Source organism: Dermacentor andersoni, chromosome 2 (genome assembly GCF_023375885.2).
Source record: "Dermacentor andersoni chromosome 2, qqDerAnde1_hic_scaffold, whole genome shotgun sequence".
In the NCBI taxonomy this organism is placed as follows: Eukaryota; Metazoa; Arthropoda; class Arachnida; order Ixodida; family Ixodidae; genus Dermacentor; species Dermacentor andersoni.
The window spans coordinates 257,960,541-257,977,060 of record NC_092815.1 but is presented as its reverse complement, the minus strand read 5'-3'; the positions used below and the strand labels follow the sequence as shown (position 1 = coordinate 257,977,060).

General features: G+C 51.7%; 1 protein-coding gene across 5 annotated transcripts in view; it reads right to left on the bottom strand.

The window, feature by feature from the left end:
- The window catches only part of mio (GATOR complex protein mio), a 547,780-nt gene that overhangs the window by 163,458 nt on the left and 367,802 nt on the right, over window positions 1-16,520 (bottom strand). For all 5 annotated transcript variants that reach the window (XM_072286653.1, XM_072286650.1, XM_072286651.1 and 2 more), the window contains one exon: window positions 15,301-15,487. In XM_072286653.1, coding sequence (XP_072142754.1) covers window positions 15,301-15,487 — 187 coding nt within the window. The remainder of the gene's footprint in view (window positions 1-15,300; window positions 15,488-16,520) is intronic.

The following is a 16,520-nucleotide window of genomic DNA, read 5'->3' as shown; positions in this document are numbered from 1 at the left end:
TGAGTGTAGCCTGTTTATGAGGGCAGAGGTTCGCCCAATAATATGCTAGTTTTGTCATTACCAGTTTCGATGCTTTCTTCACCGTCACTGCTGTGTATGTGACAGCAGTTTTTTTTTCTACACGTGGACACGATAGTGCAGAAAGTGGCCCGTAACAGTTTCATTGTTGCAACAAGCATGTGACGCCCCCTCGGACATAATCTTCATTGGCCCATCAGGTTCGGTGGCCTGCCATGCTCGGCAAGATATATTGGTCACCGCACCCAATAAACACCGATGAGCACCAGCTGCACGGTGGTCTGTCATCGTTCATCACCATCGCGCAGTGGAACGTCTATCTAACAGAAGGTGCCTCGAGCCCTCCATTGTTCACGAACCCGGGCAGATTGTGACACTGGTGCCGAGTACACACGGATCGTCCCACACCGCCAGTGGCGAAACACAGCCCCTCGTTGCTGCCGCCATGCAGCTGTACGGAAGGCTCGAACCATTTGAGGGAGATGGGTCCACCTGGCCAATTTACGAGGAACAACTCCACATGTTCTTCCGCGCAAACGACACACTCGAGGCCAAACAGCGGGACATTTTCCTGGCCACCTGCGGGACCCGTGTCTTCAGTCTCCTACTCGACCTTCTCAAGCCAACCACGCTCAAGCGGTTAAGGTGCTGGGTGAGCTGCTCGCCATAGTGCGCTGGCATTTCAACCCAGCACCACCCACACTAATGTTTCAGCTTCATCAACCGGAGAAGCCGGGAAGGAGAGACCCTCAGGCAGTTCGCTGCTACGCTACGAGGGTTAGCGAGTGCCTGCGTTTTCGAGGACCAACTGAACTCACTGCTCTGGGACTGTTTCGTCTGCGGCATCAACAACCCCACCATGCAGACGCGACTCCTTGACCTTCCCGACCCCTCGCTGGACAACACCATTGTAGTATAGTGTCGCCCCCTGTCAGATCTCTGTGTCATCGTACATGTATGTTTTGTAGTTGTTTAGCTAGATGGCGCACCCCCCTTCTGTCATGTGACAAGCTTGTACCAATCGGGAGGTGTCATCTAGCGTGTGAAGCCTTTATAAGTAATAAACAGCCGCGGGTCGGCGAGTCTTCGTTCCGGTTTTCATCGGGAGCAGTTAGCTCCGTGTCTCATTTACTGCACCGGCGCTAGCCGCGCGTTCGCCCGTCGGGGCCCCCCGCTTGCCTGCCACTGCCGACACAACATCTTTTGGCGACGAGAATGGGATTCCCGCAGCGGTTCCGACCGAAGCCCCGGGACACCAACGAGCTTCGTAAGTGAAGCGACCCTTCCCGTGTCCGCACGGCAGGCAAACGCCGCCGACGCACTCGGCGTCGCGAGGCTTCCGAGCCTAGGCCTACTCGCCCCTTTGTTCGTCCTTGCCCCATTCCTGCGGCGAGCTCCGGCTTGCCTCCTGCACTGTCTCCTGCACGCTACCCGGCATGGCTTTTACGGCGAACCTTCCCGTTTTTCTTGAAGTGCCCGGCCCACCGTTAATCCCTTGGTATCGCTGGAAAAAAATTTTTCAGGCCCACCTCGAAGCGGCCGGCGGTGGCGACTGGACGGACACGCGACGAGCGTCCGCGCTCGTCAGCGCTCTCGGGCGTGAGGGACAACGGAAGTACTTTGCAGACGAGGAGCAGGAAGCAGCAAGGCAGTTAACCGGCGCAGCGTCAGCGTCAAGTGAAGCAGCAAGGCAGTCGACCGGCGCAGCGTCAACGTCAAGTGATGCGGTCCCGCCAGCGTCAGAGTTTCCGAGACTCTTGGAGCGGCTTGACCGGCTGTTCGCCGCGTCAACAAATGTCCTGGCGGAACGGCACGAATTCACCAGTCGAAAGCAGTTCGAGGGTGAAGGAGATTCCTGGAATTCGTGACCGCATTGAAGGAGAAGGCGGTACAGTGCAACTTCGGCACAACCTATGGCGAGCGCGTCCGAGACCAAATCATACATGGGGTAGCGAACGTCAGCGTTCGCGAAAAGTTGCTGGCTCATGGCGAAACCCTGACCCTGGACAAGGCAGAGGAAATCGGACGCTCGTTAGAAGCCCTGCATCGAGCGAACCGCGCGTTCGACTCGGAGAAAATACAAAGAATCGAGGCAGCTCAACTTGGCGCTCCGTCGACGAGCCAAGATGGCCGACGTAGTCCGGGAGGCCAGGACGATGGCCGACTTCTTCCGGGGAGCTGCCAAGATGGCCGACGTAGTGCGGGAGGCCATGAAGATGGCAGACTTCTTCCGAGGAGCCGCCAAGATGGCCGACGTCTTCCAAGAGGCCGCCCAGATGATCGACATTTTCCGCGAGGCTCCTCCGGGACCCGCAATGAAGCACAGGATGCGAAGGACCCTAATTTCGAGCATAGTTCATGCGACCGGTGTGGCAGCACGAAGCATATTGCAACGTACAGGAATTGCCCCGCAAGGAACCGGCGGTGCAACGCCTGCCACACGTTGGGTCATTTTGCATCAGTATGCCGAAAAACCCGTACTGTCCAGCACGTCTCTTCCGCAGAGACGCGGTCTTCGTCAACTTCCGCAGGACAGCCGTCCGCGTCTGTCTTGACGGTGAGCACCTTGGAAGCTAAAAGGGATTTACAAGTCCCGGTCGTGGTTAACGACGTCGCCATGCGGCTGCTCGTGGACACAGGAGCGTCTGTCTCATTGATGACGGCCGAGGATTTTCGAAAGCACTTTGGTCGACAGCACAGACTGTCAAAAGCAGCAGTGGACCTGAGGAATTTCTCCAAACAACGCATCGACATTCAAGGCCTTTTCCAAGCCACTGTCCAGTTTCTTCAAAGGTCGTGCTCAGTCACGTTCCATGTAACGTCCACAGGAACATCACTGCTGGGTCTTGACGCCATCCAGCGCTTGGGGATACGAATCGACGGCACTTCACTGACATGCTGCCTGGCTACGCTTCCTCCAGTACAGAGTCCCACAGATGTGCCTCCGGGTTTTGATCACCTCTTCAGTGGCGAGTTGGGACTCGTCAAAAATTTCGTGCACCGAATACATCGGCGGCAAGGTATGAAACCTGTATCTTCAAAGTTGCGCAGACTACCCCTGGCTCTCCGTGACCAGGTGACAAATGAACTACGACGTCTCGAGGACTCCGACGTCATCGAGCGCGTCGAGGCTTCTGAATGGGTGTCTCCACTCGTCGTGGTGCGCAAAAAGGATGGAGCCATCCGGCTCTGTGTTGACCTCCGGGAACCGAATAAGGCAATTGTCATTGATGGGTATCCTTTGCCGCACGTAGAAGAGTTATTGCAAATGTTTCATGGTGCCACATATTTTTCTAAGCTGGATCTAGCATCTGCTTACCACCAGCTGTTACTGGAAGAAGGTAGTAGAGATCTCACCACATTCATAACTCATGAAGGCTTATTCAGGTTCAAGCGTGTCTGTTTTGGCTTGGCATCCGCGCCAGCAGTGTTTCAGAAAATGATGTCACAAATCTTGCAGAATTGTAAGAATGTTGTCTGTTACCTTGATGACATTTTGGTATGGGGTCAGACGAAACCTGAGCATGATGCTAATTTAAGAGAAGTCTTGCTTTGCATTTCAAACAGTGGTATGAAACTGAATGAAAAATGTGTCTTCTCTGTGAGAGAACTGACTTTTCTGGGCCATAAAATTTCAGCTGAAGGCATTTCGCCTACAGAAAGCAAGGTAAAAGCAATCCTGAATGCGCCTGCTCCTACAGATATTAAGTCATTGCAATCCTTCTTAGGATTAGCTGGTTACTATGCCAAGTTCATTGATCATTATGCAGAACTTGTAGAACCGCTTCGCCTCATGCTCAGGCAAGGGCAAAATTTTGCTTGGTCTGATGACGCACAACGTAGCTTCAATCAGTTGAAAGCTCATCTTACATGTTCCCCTGTCATTAAGATTTTCAACCCTGAATTGCCTGTGGTAGTCACGACTGATGCATCTGATGTTGGTGTTGGTGCTGTGTTACAGCAACCGTATGGTTCCAAGCTAGAAACTGTAGCTTTTGCATCTAGAACTTTGTCTGTAGCTGAACGAAAGTATTCTGTAGGAGAGCGTGAAGCGCTAGCATGTCTGTTCGCATGTGAAAAATGGCATGTTTACCTCTGGGGTAGACGGTTCACTCTTCGAACTGACCATCAAGCAGTAGTTGCATTACTGTCCGCTGGCGACTCAGGTCGTCGACCTCTTCGCATTTCAAGATGGTCAGCCAGGCTCCTGTATTACAACTTTCAGATTGAATATTGCAAAGGATCAGAAAACCTAGTAGCTGATGCCTTGTCTAGACTTCCAGTAAAGGATTCACAGAATGTAGTTCAGGAGGAAGAAATAGTATCCTTAGTCACACCTGTCGTTGACAAGGAAACAGTGCAACTTGCAACGAGTACAGATGAGACGCTTCAGAAGGTCAGTAAATGCCTAGCAGAAGGTTGGCCTTCTAAGAAAGCCATAGACAATGCTTTAATAGCTTACTTTCATGTAAATGAAGAATTGTCCTTTGTAGACGGATTACTCATGCGTGGTGATCGTGTGGTAATACCCAGTGTCCTAATACCTACATTTCTACAGCTGGCACATGAAAATCATCAGGGCATAGTACGTACTAAGCAGCTTCTTCGTGAACGCTATTGGTGGCCCCAGATGGATAGCACTGTTGAACAGTATGTAAAGCATTGTCATGTATGTAAGCTGGCAGACAAGTCTGCAAAGCCTCATGTAGCTCCATTGCAACCAGTCGAATGGCCGAACGGGCCTTGGCAGAAATTGGGAATGGACATTATTGGCCCATTAAACACGTCCTACCCTAGGTATCTAGTCACCCTTGTTGATTACTACTCAAAGTGGCCAGAAGTACTTGGTACTAATTCCATCTCCACAGATGATGTCATTAAGCTTCTTGATTGGGCTTTCAGCCGTGAAGGATTGCCAGACTCTATAGTTACAGACAATGGTCCACAGTTTGTCTCAAAACAATTCCAAGATTACCTAAAGGAAAAAGGAATCTCTCATTTTTTCTCCTCCAACTATTATCCTCAAGGAAATGGTCAAATAGAAAGGTTCAACAGAGTCATTAAGGAACACCTGCAGGTAGCAAGGCTTGAAGGTCGAGATGCTTCGAAAAGCATTTCAGAATTCTTGGGTTCTTATAGGATTACGCCACATGCTACAAAGGGTCTCTCCCCAGCTTTCCTACTTCATGGTCGTCAACCCCGTTCAAAGGTAGATATTAGCAACTTCAGGTTGCCTAAGCACACAGCGGTTCAGAACAGTAAAGTTCGCGAGAGAGTCTCGCAGAAACAGCAGCAAACTAAACAGTATGTAGACAAACGGAGAGGTGCTCAGGCAACTCGTATCAAGGTGGGAGACACCGTCAAAGTAAAACTTGCCAAGAAAAGATTTTTTAAGTACAGTACGCCTCGTACAGTTAAAGCCCAGGTAGGACCATCCTCTTTTGTACTCAGTGATGGGAAGACGTGGAATGCCTCTAAGTTAACCACAGTAGTAGATAATTCAAAACATAGTACATTGTCCACAACGGATAAAGATTTTTTGTACTCGTATTCAAACCTGGATAGTCATTCCGATGACTCGTCTGGCGTGACATCGTCCTTTCATAGGCATCACTTAAGTAGTGCATCTGACTGTATCGCTTCAGAGTCTACACAGTCGGTAATCATTTCTGATTCCGTGCGGGAATCGGTAGCATCCCAGGACTTGTTGGGACTTCGAGAGGAGCTTCCTGGGCAACCCTCTCCAGCTTTGAGCGACAACCATATTCAATTTTCCAACCAGGGGGAGGGAAATAGTAGTGGGACGACTGGGTCTTTAAAGTCGACCGAAACGGGTCGCAACCCCCAAAGTTCTTCTGAGGTACGCACGCGTCCTCATCGTGTCAAAAAACAGCCTCCGTGGCTTGACGATTATGTTTCTTGAATGTAGAGCGTTTTGCCGTCTTCGAAATGCCACGGCTAGGGGCCTTGCTGTGACATTTAAGAGGCAGTTCACATTTTTCGTTCACACAGGTAAAATGTGTTCCTTGTTGCGGTGCAGTGAGTTTTGTGCCCTGTTTCTTGTTGGACTTTGTTTGAGTGACTGCCCGTATTTTGGTGCCCAAGACTGGTGCACGTGTATGTGAACTTGGGCAGGGACGGACTGAAATTGTTGTGGACTTAAGTGCGTGCTTTGTGTGCGACTGGTGCGCGTGTGTGAACGTGGGGGGGAACGAACTGAAATTGCTTTTGGACTTAAGTGCGCGCCTTGGGTGCGCGTTTCACTGTATGCTTGCTTTGTTTCCAGGGGGGGATGATGTAGTATAGTGTCGCCCCCTGTCAGATCTCTGTGTCATCGTACATGTATGTTTTGTAGTTGTTTAGCTAGATGGCACACCCCCCTTCTGTCATGTGACAAGCTTGTACCAATCGGGAGGTGTCATCTAGCGGGTGAAGCCTTTATAAGTAATAAACGGCCGCAGGTCGGCTCGGTCTTCGTTCCGGTTTTCATCGGGAGCAGTTAGCTCCGAGTCTCCTTTACTGCGCCGGCGCTAGCCGCGCGTTCGCCCGTCGGGGCCCCCCGCTTGCCTGCCGCTGCCGACACAACAACCATGAAAGGAGCGCTGGCAACGGAAGCTGCCACCAAGGACGCTGGCGAGATTGCCTGTGCGACTGGCTCACCATCGGCGAAAGCAGCAGTCTACAAGTCGGCGCCAAAGGGCAGTACCTGCAGTCGCTGTGGTGGTGTCCACTTCCCCTCAGAGTACCAGTTCTCTCAAGCAGAGACACGTGCGGGAAAGCTGGGCACCTGGAACAGGTGTGCCGAAGGGGGAGGACGAACAGCAAACAGCAGCAGCAGCCTGGTGCAAACCCAGGTACCACAAGCCCGCGACCATGGTAGCCACACAAGGGTATGCGGCGGAGGCGTGCGGCAGCAGGCTCAAGTTCTTCCGTGGCCAGGCTCCACGTCATGGCCGAGGAGCCGCCGACTTTCGACATGTCGCACAAAGGCCTCGTACCGTCGTCTGTGCCATCGTACATGCTGACCATCGAAATCTGCGGGCACCCCATTTCCATGGAGCTGGACACAGGGGCCAGCGTGTCTGTCATGGCTGGGAAACGGTTCAAGCATACCTTCCCCGGCTTGTTCGTCGAGGCTTCGGGTGTGATGCTGCGCAGCTACTCCGAGCAGCTCTCCCAGGTCCAGGGTCAGGCACAGGTTAGCGTTCACTTTGGCGAAAGGGAGGCAACCCTTCCCCTTTACTTAACCAAGGTGTCGTCACCGACCCTGCTGGGCCGAAACTGGATTCATGCACTGGGCGTTCGTCTGCCACATTACCAGGAAGCCAGCCTGCATGCGGCGAAAGACGCCCCCAGCTTCCTGACCAAGTTCAAGTCCCTGTTCCAGCCAGGGTTAGGCACATTCGCTGGCACGACGGCTGCCCGGCCATGTTTTTTCAAGCCTCGCCCACTGCCGTTCGGCCTGATGGATGGAGTCACCCAGGAGCCGCAACGGTTATAGCAAGGGCACACTGGTTCCCGTCAAGACGTCTGAATGGGCCGCTCCCATCGTACTAGTCCTCAAGTGAGACGGCAGCGTCAGGACCTGTGGGGATTTCAAGGTTACCATCAACCCCGTCGCTACCGTCAAGAAGCACCTATTGCCCTGGATTGAAGATCTCTGGTCAGCGTTGTCCAGTAGACAGATGCTCACCAAGCTGGACCTCAGAGATGCTTACCAGCAGCTGGTTCTCCAGGATGCCTCCTGAAAGTATCTCACAATATCGACAACTTTGGGGCTCTTACGGTACACGTGCTTACAGTTTCGCATGGCCCGAGCCCCAGCCATATATCAGAGGGAGATGGACAACCTCTTTAAGGGTATGAGGCACATGGCGGTGTGCTTGGATGACATCCTGGTTACTGGCAGCGATGGCGGCGACTCCCTAGAACCTGCACAATGTCCTCGCACGACTACAGGACGCCGGTCTCAAGCTCAACCTGGAAAAGTGCATTTTCGTGGGCCCCAGTACTGAGTACTTGGGCCATGTCATTTCCCAGGCTAGCCTAGTCCCGGCTCCCCACAAAGTTGATGCTGTGCTCAAGGCGCCTAAGCCCCAGAACAAGAAGGAGCTTCAGAGCTACCTCGGCCTCATCAACTTCTGCAGGAGTTTTGTGCCATACCTGTCGGAGCATCTACAGCCACTCCATCTTCTGCTTCGAGATGGTCAGCAGTGGGTCTGGAACAAGGAGCAGGACCGGGCCTTCCAGCGCAACAAGGAGCTAATCACCAAGGTTCCAGTACTAGTACACTTCGATCCTGCCAAGCCTGTCATCCTGACTGTAGATGCGTCGCCGTATGGCGTGGGAGCTGTCCTGGCTCACCGGGACATGGATGGCCAAAAACGCCCTGTGTCGTTTGCTTCTCGTCGGCTTCATGCTGCAGAGCAATGCTACAGCCAGCTGGACAAGGAAGGCCTGGCCGTCATGTTCAGTGTCAAACACTTCCACCAGTATCTGTGGGGCCGGAAGTTCGAGGCGGTCACGGACCACAAGCCACTGTTGGGGCTGCTGGGGCCTAGCAAGGCATTTCCCGTGCAGGCATCACCTCAAGTGGTATACTGGGCCTTGAGGCTGGCAGCTTACAGTTACCGGCTGGTTCATTGTCTGGGAAAGGACCTGGGACCTGCTGATCTCCTGAGCCGCCTGCCCCTACCAAAGGTGCCTGATGCTGTTCCAGAACCTGCTGAATGGCTCATGCTGAAGCACGCGTACTCGGATGTACTCTCCAGATCTGCGGTATCACAATGACCAGCCAGGACCCAGTCCTGTCTCAGGTGGTCAAGATCGCGTCCCTTGGGGAGGACGTGGTTCAGCAGGCCTATAGCCACAAGGCCGCTGAGCTGAGCTTGCTGCAGGGCTGCCTACTGTGGGATTCCAGGGTGGTGATCCCACAAAGTTTCTGGTCCAGTGTCCTGCAGTTGCTGCACGCGGGTCATCCTGACGTAGAAAAGACCAAGATGGTGGCCCGGTCCCATGTTTGGTGGCCTGGCCTGGACCAGGACATCGCTCACATGGTGCAAAGCTGTGAAATCTGCCAGAAGCATCAGCGGGCCTCACATCATGCAGAAATCACCCCATGGCCATTCCTACAGGGACCCTGATCCCGCCAGCATGCGGATTTTGGAGGGCTCTTCAAGGGTCATTACTTCCTGGTGGTGGTGGACGCCTTTTCGAAGTGGGTGGAGGTTCTACCTGTCACAACTCTGTCAGCAGGTGCGACCATTGCAGCGCTGTGACAGGTCTTCACCGCCCAGGGGTTTCCAGACGTCATCGTGTCTGACAATGGTCCTGCTTTTGCCAGCACAAAGTACCTGGGCTGGCTGAAGAAAAATCGAACCCGCCGGATGATGTTTCTGCCGTACTACCCTTCTTCGAATGGTGCAGCCGAGCGGGTGGTGCAAACCATCAGGGACAAGCTGAAGAAGAGCCAGACTGGGGATTTCCAGACGCAGATTGCCCGGATACTGTTTCAGTACCGGACCACGCCTCACGATGTCACTGGCCGTGTCCCCTGTGAGCTCCTGCTGTGTCGGATAGTCAAGACACCCTTGGATGTCTTGCATCTGGACCTCCTATCCACAGGGCTACTGAAGCAGTAGCTGGCTGCTGACCGAGGGTCCCGTCCCGGGCCTTTGCCGGAGTCGGGAGCTTCAGTTTTCGCCAGAAACTTTCATCCTGGCCCACCCTGGTCCGCCGGACAGGTGGTGTCTCCTGCCAGTGCGAAATGGCTGCTCGTCCGCATGCCAGACGGGGTCACGTGGCACAGACACGCCAACCGCGGGACCTGGCCAGCACCCTCGACTGCCACTTCAGAGTTTCAGCCCGCAGGAGGACTAGCAGCAACACCAGTCGCTTCCAGCAGAGCACCGCCCACTTTGGAGCTAGGCGACAAACGTTGCCAGTGGTGTGGCGCCTGTTGGGCCGGTGTCAAGTCCGGCACCACTCACAAGTCCAACCATTGCAGACCCTCTGGATGGAGCGAGGCTGACTCAGGCGTCACCCGGCGTGGCCACACCCAGCTCGTCACCACCTATGCCCAGGCGGAGTACTCGACGGTGAAGGGCGCCGGATCGTTACTCGCCTGAGTAGCAGGCACCGCCGACCCAGCTAGGACGGAGGCGGAGCCTCGTACTTTGAACTTGGAAGTTTTTTTGTTGTCAACAAACAAACTGGGAGTAAGGGGGTGTAACAAGCATGTGACGCCCCCTCGGGCATAATCTTCATTGGCCCGCCAGGCTCGGTAGGCAACATTGGTCACCGCAGCCAATAAACAGCGACGAGCACAGCTGCTCGGTGGTCAGGCATCGTACATCACCATCGCGCTGTGGAGCGTCGATCTAATAGAGGGCCTCGAGCCCTCCCTTGTTCACGAACCCAGGCGGATCGTAACAATTGTAAAAACAACAACAAATTTAACACTCCCTATTTGTGAATAGCAGAAACTTGGAGGTTGACAAAGAAGCTCTAGAGCAAGTTAAGGACCATGCAAAGAGCGATGGAACGAAAAATTTTAGGCATAACGCTAAGAGACAGGAAGAGAGCGGGGTGGATCAGAGAGCAAACGAGGATTGCCAATGTTCGAATTGAAATTATGAAAAAAAAATAGACCTGCACAGGCCTTGTAATGCATAGGGCAGATAACTGGTGTGGCAACTGAGCTACAGAATGGCTGCCAAAGGAAGGGAAAAGCAGTCGAGGTCGGCAGAAAACTAGGTGGGGTGATGAAATAAGGAAGTTCGCAGGCGCAAGCTGGAATCGGCACAGGACAGGGGTAGTTGGAGATTGCAGGAGATCGCCTGCGTCATGCAGTGGACATAAATAAATAGGCTGATGATTATGATGAAGATTAGTGAAACATTACTAAAATAAACTGTGAATCAAAGCACAAAGCAATTTATGGTTTGGAATGTGTTGGGACTGCCGAGGCACCGTCAATAGGAAATTCTTATGGCGGGTCAGGAACCTGAGCCTTATGACAACGTTCCACTGATATTGATGATAGCTGACAGGTTAAGTTAGATCCGACACATCTGTGAACAAGCATGGCCAAGTGCTTAAAAGGAAAGCTCAGACAATGACCAAGAGGCGGATCACTACAGGTCATGACAGCAGGCATGTGCCCCGTCGAGGCTAAGGAGATCAATCGTGTACGGTGCTTGCCTAACAATTGCAGGTAGTCTGACCATAATAGATTTTTGTGCAATGACCTGCAATAGCTATGGCACTAGTGCCTGTGGGAGCTGTAAGCAGGGCGGTTCAGCTGGCAAGGGAATGATGGTTAGTACATGAATTTGCCTAAACATAAATCTTCTGGCTTCAAATGACTGTGACTGCGAATTGGTAATTTTCAACAAAGCACGATGTTATAAATAATTAAATAGACATTAATAAAGTTGGCTCATGGCAGGATCTGAACACGCCTTGAGGCCTTTAGCACAAAAGCCTGGTATAGAAACCATTATGCCACGGACGCATGTGTCAATATCGATGGACTTATGAGGGCAAGCCCCAGTGCATTGAGACACTTGGTGCGTTTCAATTTGGTCATGTCGAGAGACAAAATTGCAATTATTAGTGATTATGTGTGCTTGCGGAGCCTTATTGCCTTCTGCATTTAGAAAAGTAGTATAGAATGCTTTGAAACTCAGGCCAACGAAGGCAGCTAGAGCGCAATAAACATAGCCACAAGCATGAAGATGAGACAAATCCATGTACATCATGTAATCCATGTTCATCATTCCCACTGTGGCTGGACAATCACAGCACCAGAGTTCCCTTGAGCAATAATTGTAACGGACTCTAGGGGCTGACAAGCTTGTTCAGTAGTACTTAACAGAGCGATCAATTGGTGACGGTTCGTTGTTCACACAAACTAACGGGGACAAGATTAACACTAACACGGAATGTAGACACCAAGTTGTTGTTGAGTATTACGGAATTCATTTGTTATGCTGGCCACACCCTTACGCGTTCCAAAGTTTAGTAAATGAATAGCCTTTTGTTCATGTCAATGCTGCTACCTCTTCCTGGTGAGGACTACTCTGAACCCTGCAGAAAATTTGAATTGCTTCAAATGATTCAAATGGAAACAATGACTTGGGGGGGAGCCTTTCTCATTCGTGTTGCAGTTCTATCACAATAATGAAAGGAATAAACTTGATGAGCTTGAAGCTCAAAGAAAGAGCAGGGACTACAGGATGAACAAGGACAAGTGCTAACTTGTAACTTGTGGGGTTCTCACCCATGCTTTTGGGACAAAGGAACGACAACACAGTAGTGCAGACAATCACAAGGGCATTTATTGCACCTTTCATAGACTAATGCCTGCTAGGCGAGTCGCTATCCACAAAAGATGCCGATGGGCGAGCGACAAATCGCGCAAGTCCGACTCACCCGATCGCATAGCAAGGGAACATGTTCGCCCCATGCTGGACACCAATGCCTGGCCGTTCGCGCGTACAGTCATGCAAACGGTGGTGTGTTCGAACAATCGTGTTCGTCCATTACGGGGGTAGGCTTCGCGAGACAGTCTCGCAGAAGCATGAATTGGCGCACACGCAGAACGTCCATGCCGCTCGCCGACCCCGAGCCAAAGAGGAAGAGCCTTCTCCTTTCCGCGCCCAAGTAACCCCGCTGTTAGGTGGTGTTAGCAGAGCCACACTCGCGCCATCTCTCGCAATGCGCTTCAACCCCACCGACTGCCGCGGGCACCAGGCCACGCGGCGAAGCCGGATTACAGGAGACGGGAGCTATGCAGGAAAACAACATATCAGGGTACACGTGAGAGTCGTGCATCCCCACATCCCCCCAACCTTAAATCACTACATATTCTGGCGAAACATGTCTCACGGTCTAATGTCAACGAGCACTTCGTGAACAAGTTAGTACATGCAACAGTGGCCGCGCCGAGGATATGTCCACACGCTGTCCATAATGTGCGAGCCAACATTGTCCTTGAGTACACCGCTGACGTCCACTGGTCACAGCAGCAGCTCTGCAGACTCGGCATGATTCCAAGCCAGAACTCCAGAAACGGCCACACAGCAGTGAGTACGAGTAAGCGTCGCTCACGTCCTGCTGGCGAGAGCCGCCGTAGCTGTTGGTGCCCGCCGGCTCTTTTCTCTGCCACCGAGGGTTGTGAGCTGGATACAGGCGGCCGCTGAAGTCTCTGCGCCGAACTGGCCACAGCATCACCATTGGCCAGGGTGGCTTGATCGTAGTCCGGAGCAGTAGAGCACAGACGATGTGCAGGTGACAGCAAACGAGGGGCGACTCCACTCACGCTGAGTACACTCAACGCACTCATCAAACACTAAAGTAGCACAAGGGAGAGAAATTCTGCATGCGCCTCGCCCATGTGGTACGATGTTCAACTCGGCTAGCAAAGGATCGGGTGGCTACTCAGATGCTAAGTTCACGTGAACGAAGCTCGCTTCCTTGAGTCGAACATGTAATTTCAATTCGTACGAGGCTAACTAGAATGAGGGAAGTAATTAAAGTGCAACACCTCAACGCCACTGTCCACCAGGTTGTGTCGCTCAACGTGCGACAGGCAGTTTCGTAAAGCCTTAGGCCTAAAGCATCGCTACCCTGACAACAACCAGCATCCAAAAAACAACACCAATGGGCGCAAAACAAGCAGCAGCAGTCAGCTCTGTTAGGTGGTCCTACCCCGCTCGGTGCACACAGCATCCGAGTTGACGGCGCTCACTGTTCCAGACGGTGTCGGAGTGCCCGGTGCCAGGCCACAATACCAGTCAGCCCGTAGCAGCACCCGTGGCCCACAGCCACCCAGCTGCCAGAGCTGCGACTTCCTCCGAATCAAAGAAAGAGATAAAAGAAGCTAGTTACATCAATTCAGACCACGCACAAGGCTTCTGTACTCACTCACTTCAGGCTTGCCAATGCTCCGCGGGCGCTAAGCCTCACTCTCCCAGGATGTAGACCACGTGGCTCTCATAGCGACGAATGTCATTAAAAAAAGCATTTGCAAAAAGGCTTAGCATGTTGAAAAGTTCAAACACACTACAGCCAGCGTCACCTCGCTCAAGAAAGCATGCCACTGATACTAGCGGTCAAAATCCATGCTAGCCCTACACTTCGGGTCAAACAAAGGTCTCGAACGAAGCAAAAGTGTAAAAACTACCGTCCAATGCCCCAAGAGGTCGACGTTGAGCAGCCAGATGTGGGTGCCGATGGGCGCGTGACAAATCACGGAAGTCCGACTCACCGCGACCGGATAACGAGTGAATATGTTCGCCCCATGCTGGACACCAATGCCTAGTCGTTAGTGCATATGGTCACGCGAACGGTGGCGCGTTCGAACGATCGTGTTCGTCCATGGGTAGGCTTCATGAGACGGGTTTCACAGAAGCATGGATCAGCGCACACAAAGAACGTCCGTGCCGCTTGCCGACCCCAAGCCAGAGAGGAAGAGCCTTCTCCTTTCCGCGCCCAAGTAACCCCGCTGTTAGGTGGCGTTAGCAGAGCCACACTTACGCCTTCTCTCGCCATGCGCTTTAACCACACCGACTGCCGCGGGCACCAGGCCACACGGCAACGCCGGATTACAGGAGTCGGGAGCTATGTTGGAAAACAACATATCAGGGGAAGTGTGAGAGTCGCACATCCCCACAAACTAAACTTTATTTTGAAATGGCAGGATTATATACACGGTAAGAAATAAAAATAAATAATGTGCACAAAAAATTGTGGGATGGGGAATAAAACAGCTCGCCCGACACTGCATTATGATGTGGCATGTGCAGGATTGAGATTCAGGAATGATCATGCCTTTTGAAGCAGGTGGATCAATGCCACAGCGACATGCTAATCCTTTTGCTACTTCTGCCGTCTTCCATGTTCACCAGCACTTGGATATGTGCATGCTAGTGCACTTGTTGAATTTACATCCACACGCAGGCCACTAGTGAACTTCATGTGCTCATTTTTCATGTTTACATTGTTCGCATGCTCGGGCAAGCAAATGTTCAGGCACTGACCAGTCTATCCAATATTTATACCAGATGCCACATTATAACAGAAAGTGATAGAGAACACCCCCTACACATGGACATACACTGATGGTGATGCTTAATTTGGCTTGCCTGCATGGTTTTTCCATGAATGTGCAATTACTTTAATTACAGAAGGTGCTTGCGAACTGACAAGAGTGCCATGCAAGCTTTTCGTTTTTCCTGAAATAAAGAACAATGTCTTCGGAGCCTCTATTTGACCCACCTTGGTCTTGTTCTGTGAGGTGGCTGTAGTCAGGTGTGTGCCCTTGTTGCCCTGGTGGTGGCGACCCCCTTGCAGCATCTGCAGGTAAGGGGAGGCAGCCAGGCTGCAGAAGTTGCAGCTCACCAACACCTGCTGTGCCGGAACGCTGGCTGCATGCTGGCGCACCCACTGGCAGTCAAACTGGCACCTACACCACAGGTGTCATACAACTTCAAATAGGAAAGTGGCAATGATGATACTGACCACTCAGCCAATAGCTGACCAATCAACTGTCACGACTAAATCCGTCCTCTATTTGTGCATGCATTGTCATACATTCAAGTGCATCTGGTGGAGCTTGTGTACATTTGGGAATTCTTCCCGACCGCAGCAGCACCACTCTGATGGGGGCCAGAATGCAAGAGCACTCATGTACCACTCCTTGTGTGCGCATTAGAGACCCCCAGCTGGTCAAAATTAATCCAATTGCATGCAAATAAAAGCTTTCATGTCCTCATCTACCCATCTCTTCATACAGTGCAGTCCACTTAGTATAATGATACCACATATAACTATATATCGGTTATAACGATGAGTTGGCTTCAGAGTATCAAGTTGTGCATTACGGCTATGAGAAAAAGACCCATATATAACGACAGGATTCTTTTTCGGGGCGGGGCCAACCCCAGGTAACTTTTCTGTGCAAATGAGGGGGGGGGGTGAATTTTTTAGTGTAAATGTGAACAATGCCCACCGTACCCCATAAAAACATGTAAACCCACAAAAGAGAAATGAAATAAGGTGTAGCTTACAGGTATACACCTGTGAGATTATCCTGTGAGAGGAACCACATCAAATGGACTCGCGCAAGAAAGAATAGCAGGAAAAACACTGCCACGAACAAGTAAACAAGCGGAAGTGTAAAATAAACGTTTCCCGTAGCATTTTTAAAAAATTAGATCTGGAAGAAATACAGAGAACTATATATTTGCAGAACAATAACAGTTCTTTTCGATGTCTCGTTCACTACTCTACCAAGTGCCAAACTGACTCGTATTGTTAGGTATTTGGGAAGTTGCGTACAACTGCGTAGAGCGTAGGACGCTGCGGTTCTAGACTTACTGCCCCCACCATGGAAGATTAGCAAAACATCCACATAAGCATAGCAGAGAGGTGGCTACGTCAGGCGGTTAGATTGATAACTGTAGAAGCGTCATTGAAAATATACGGAATCCTTCTCC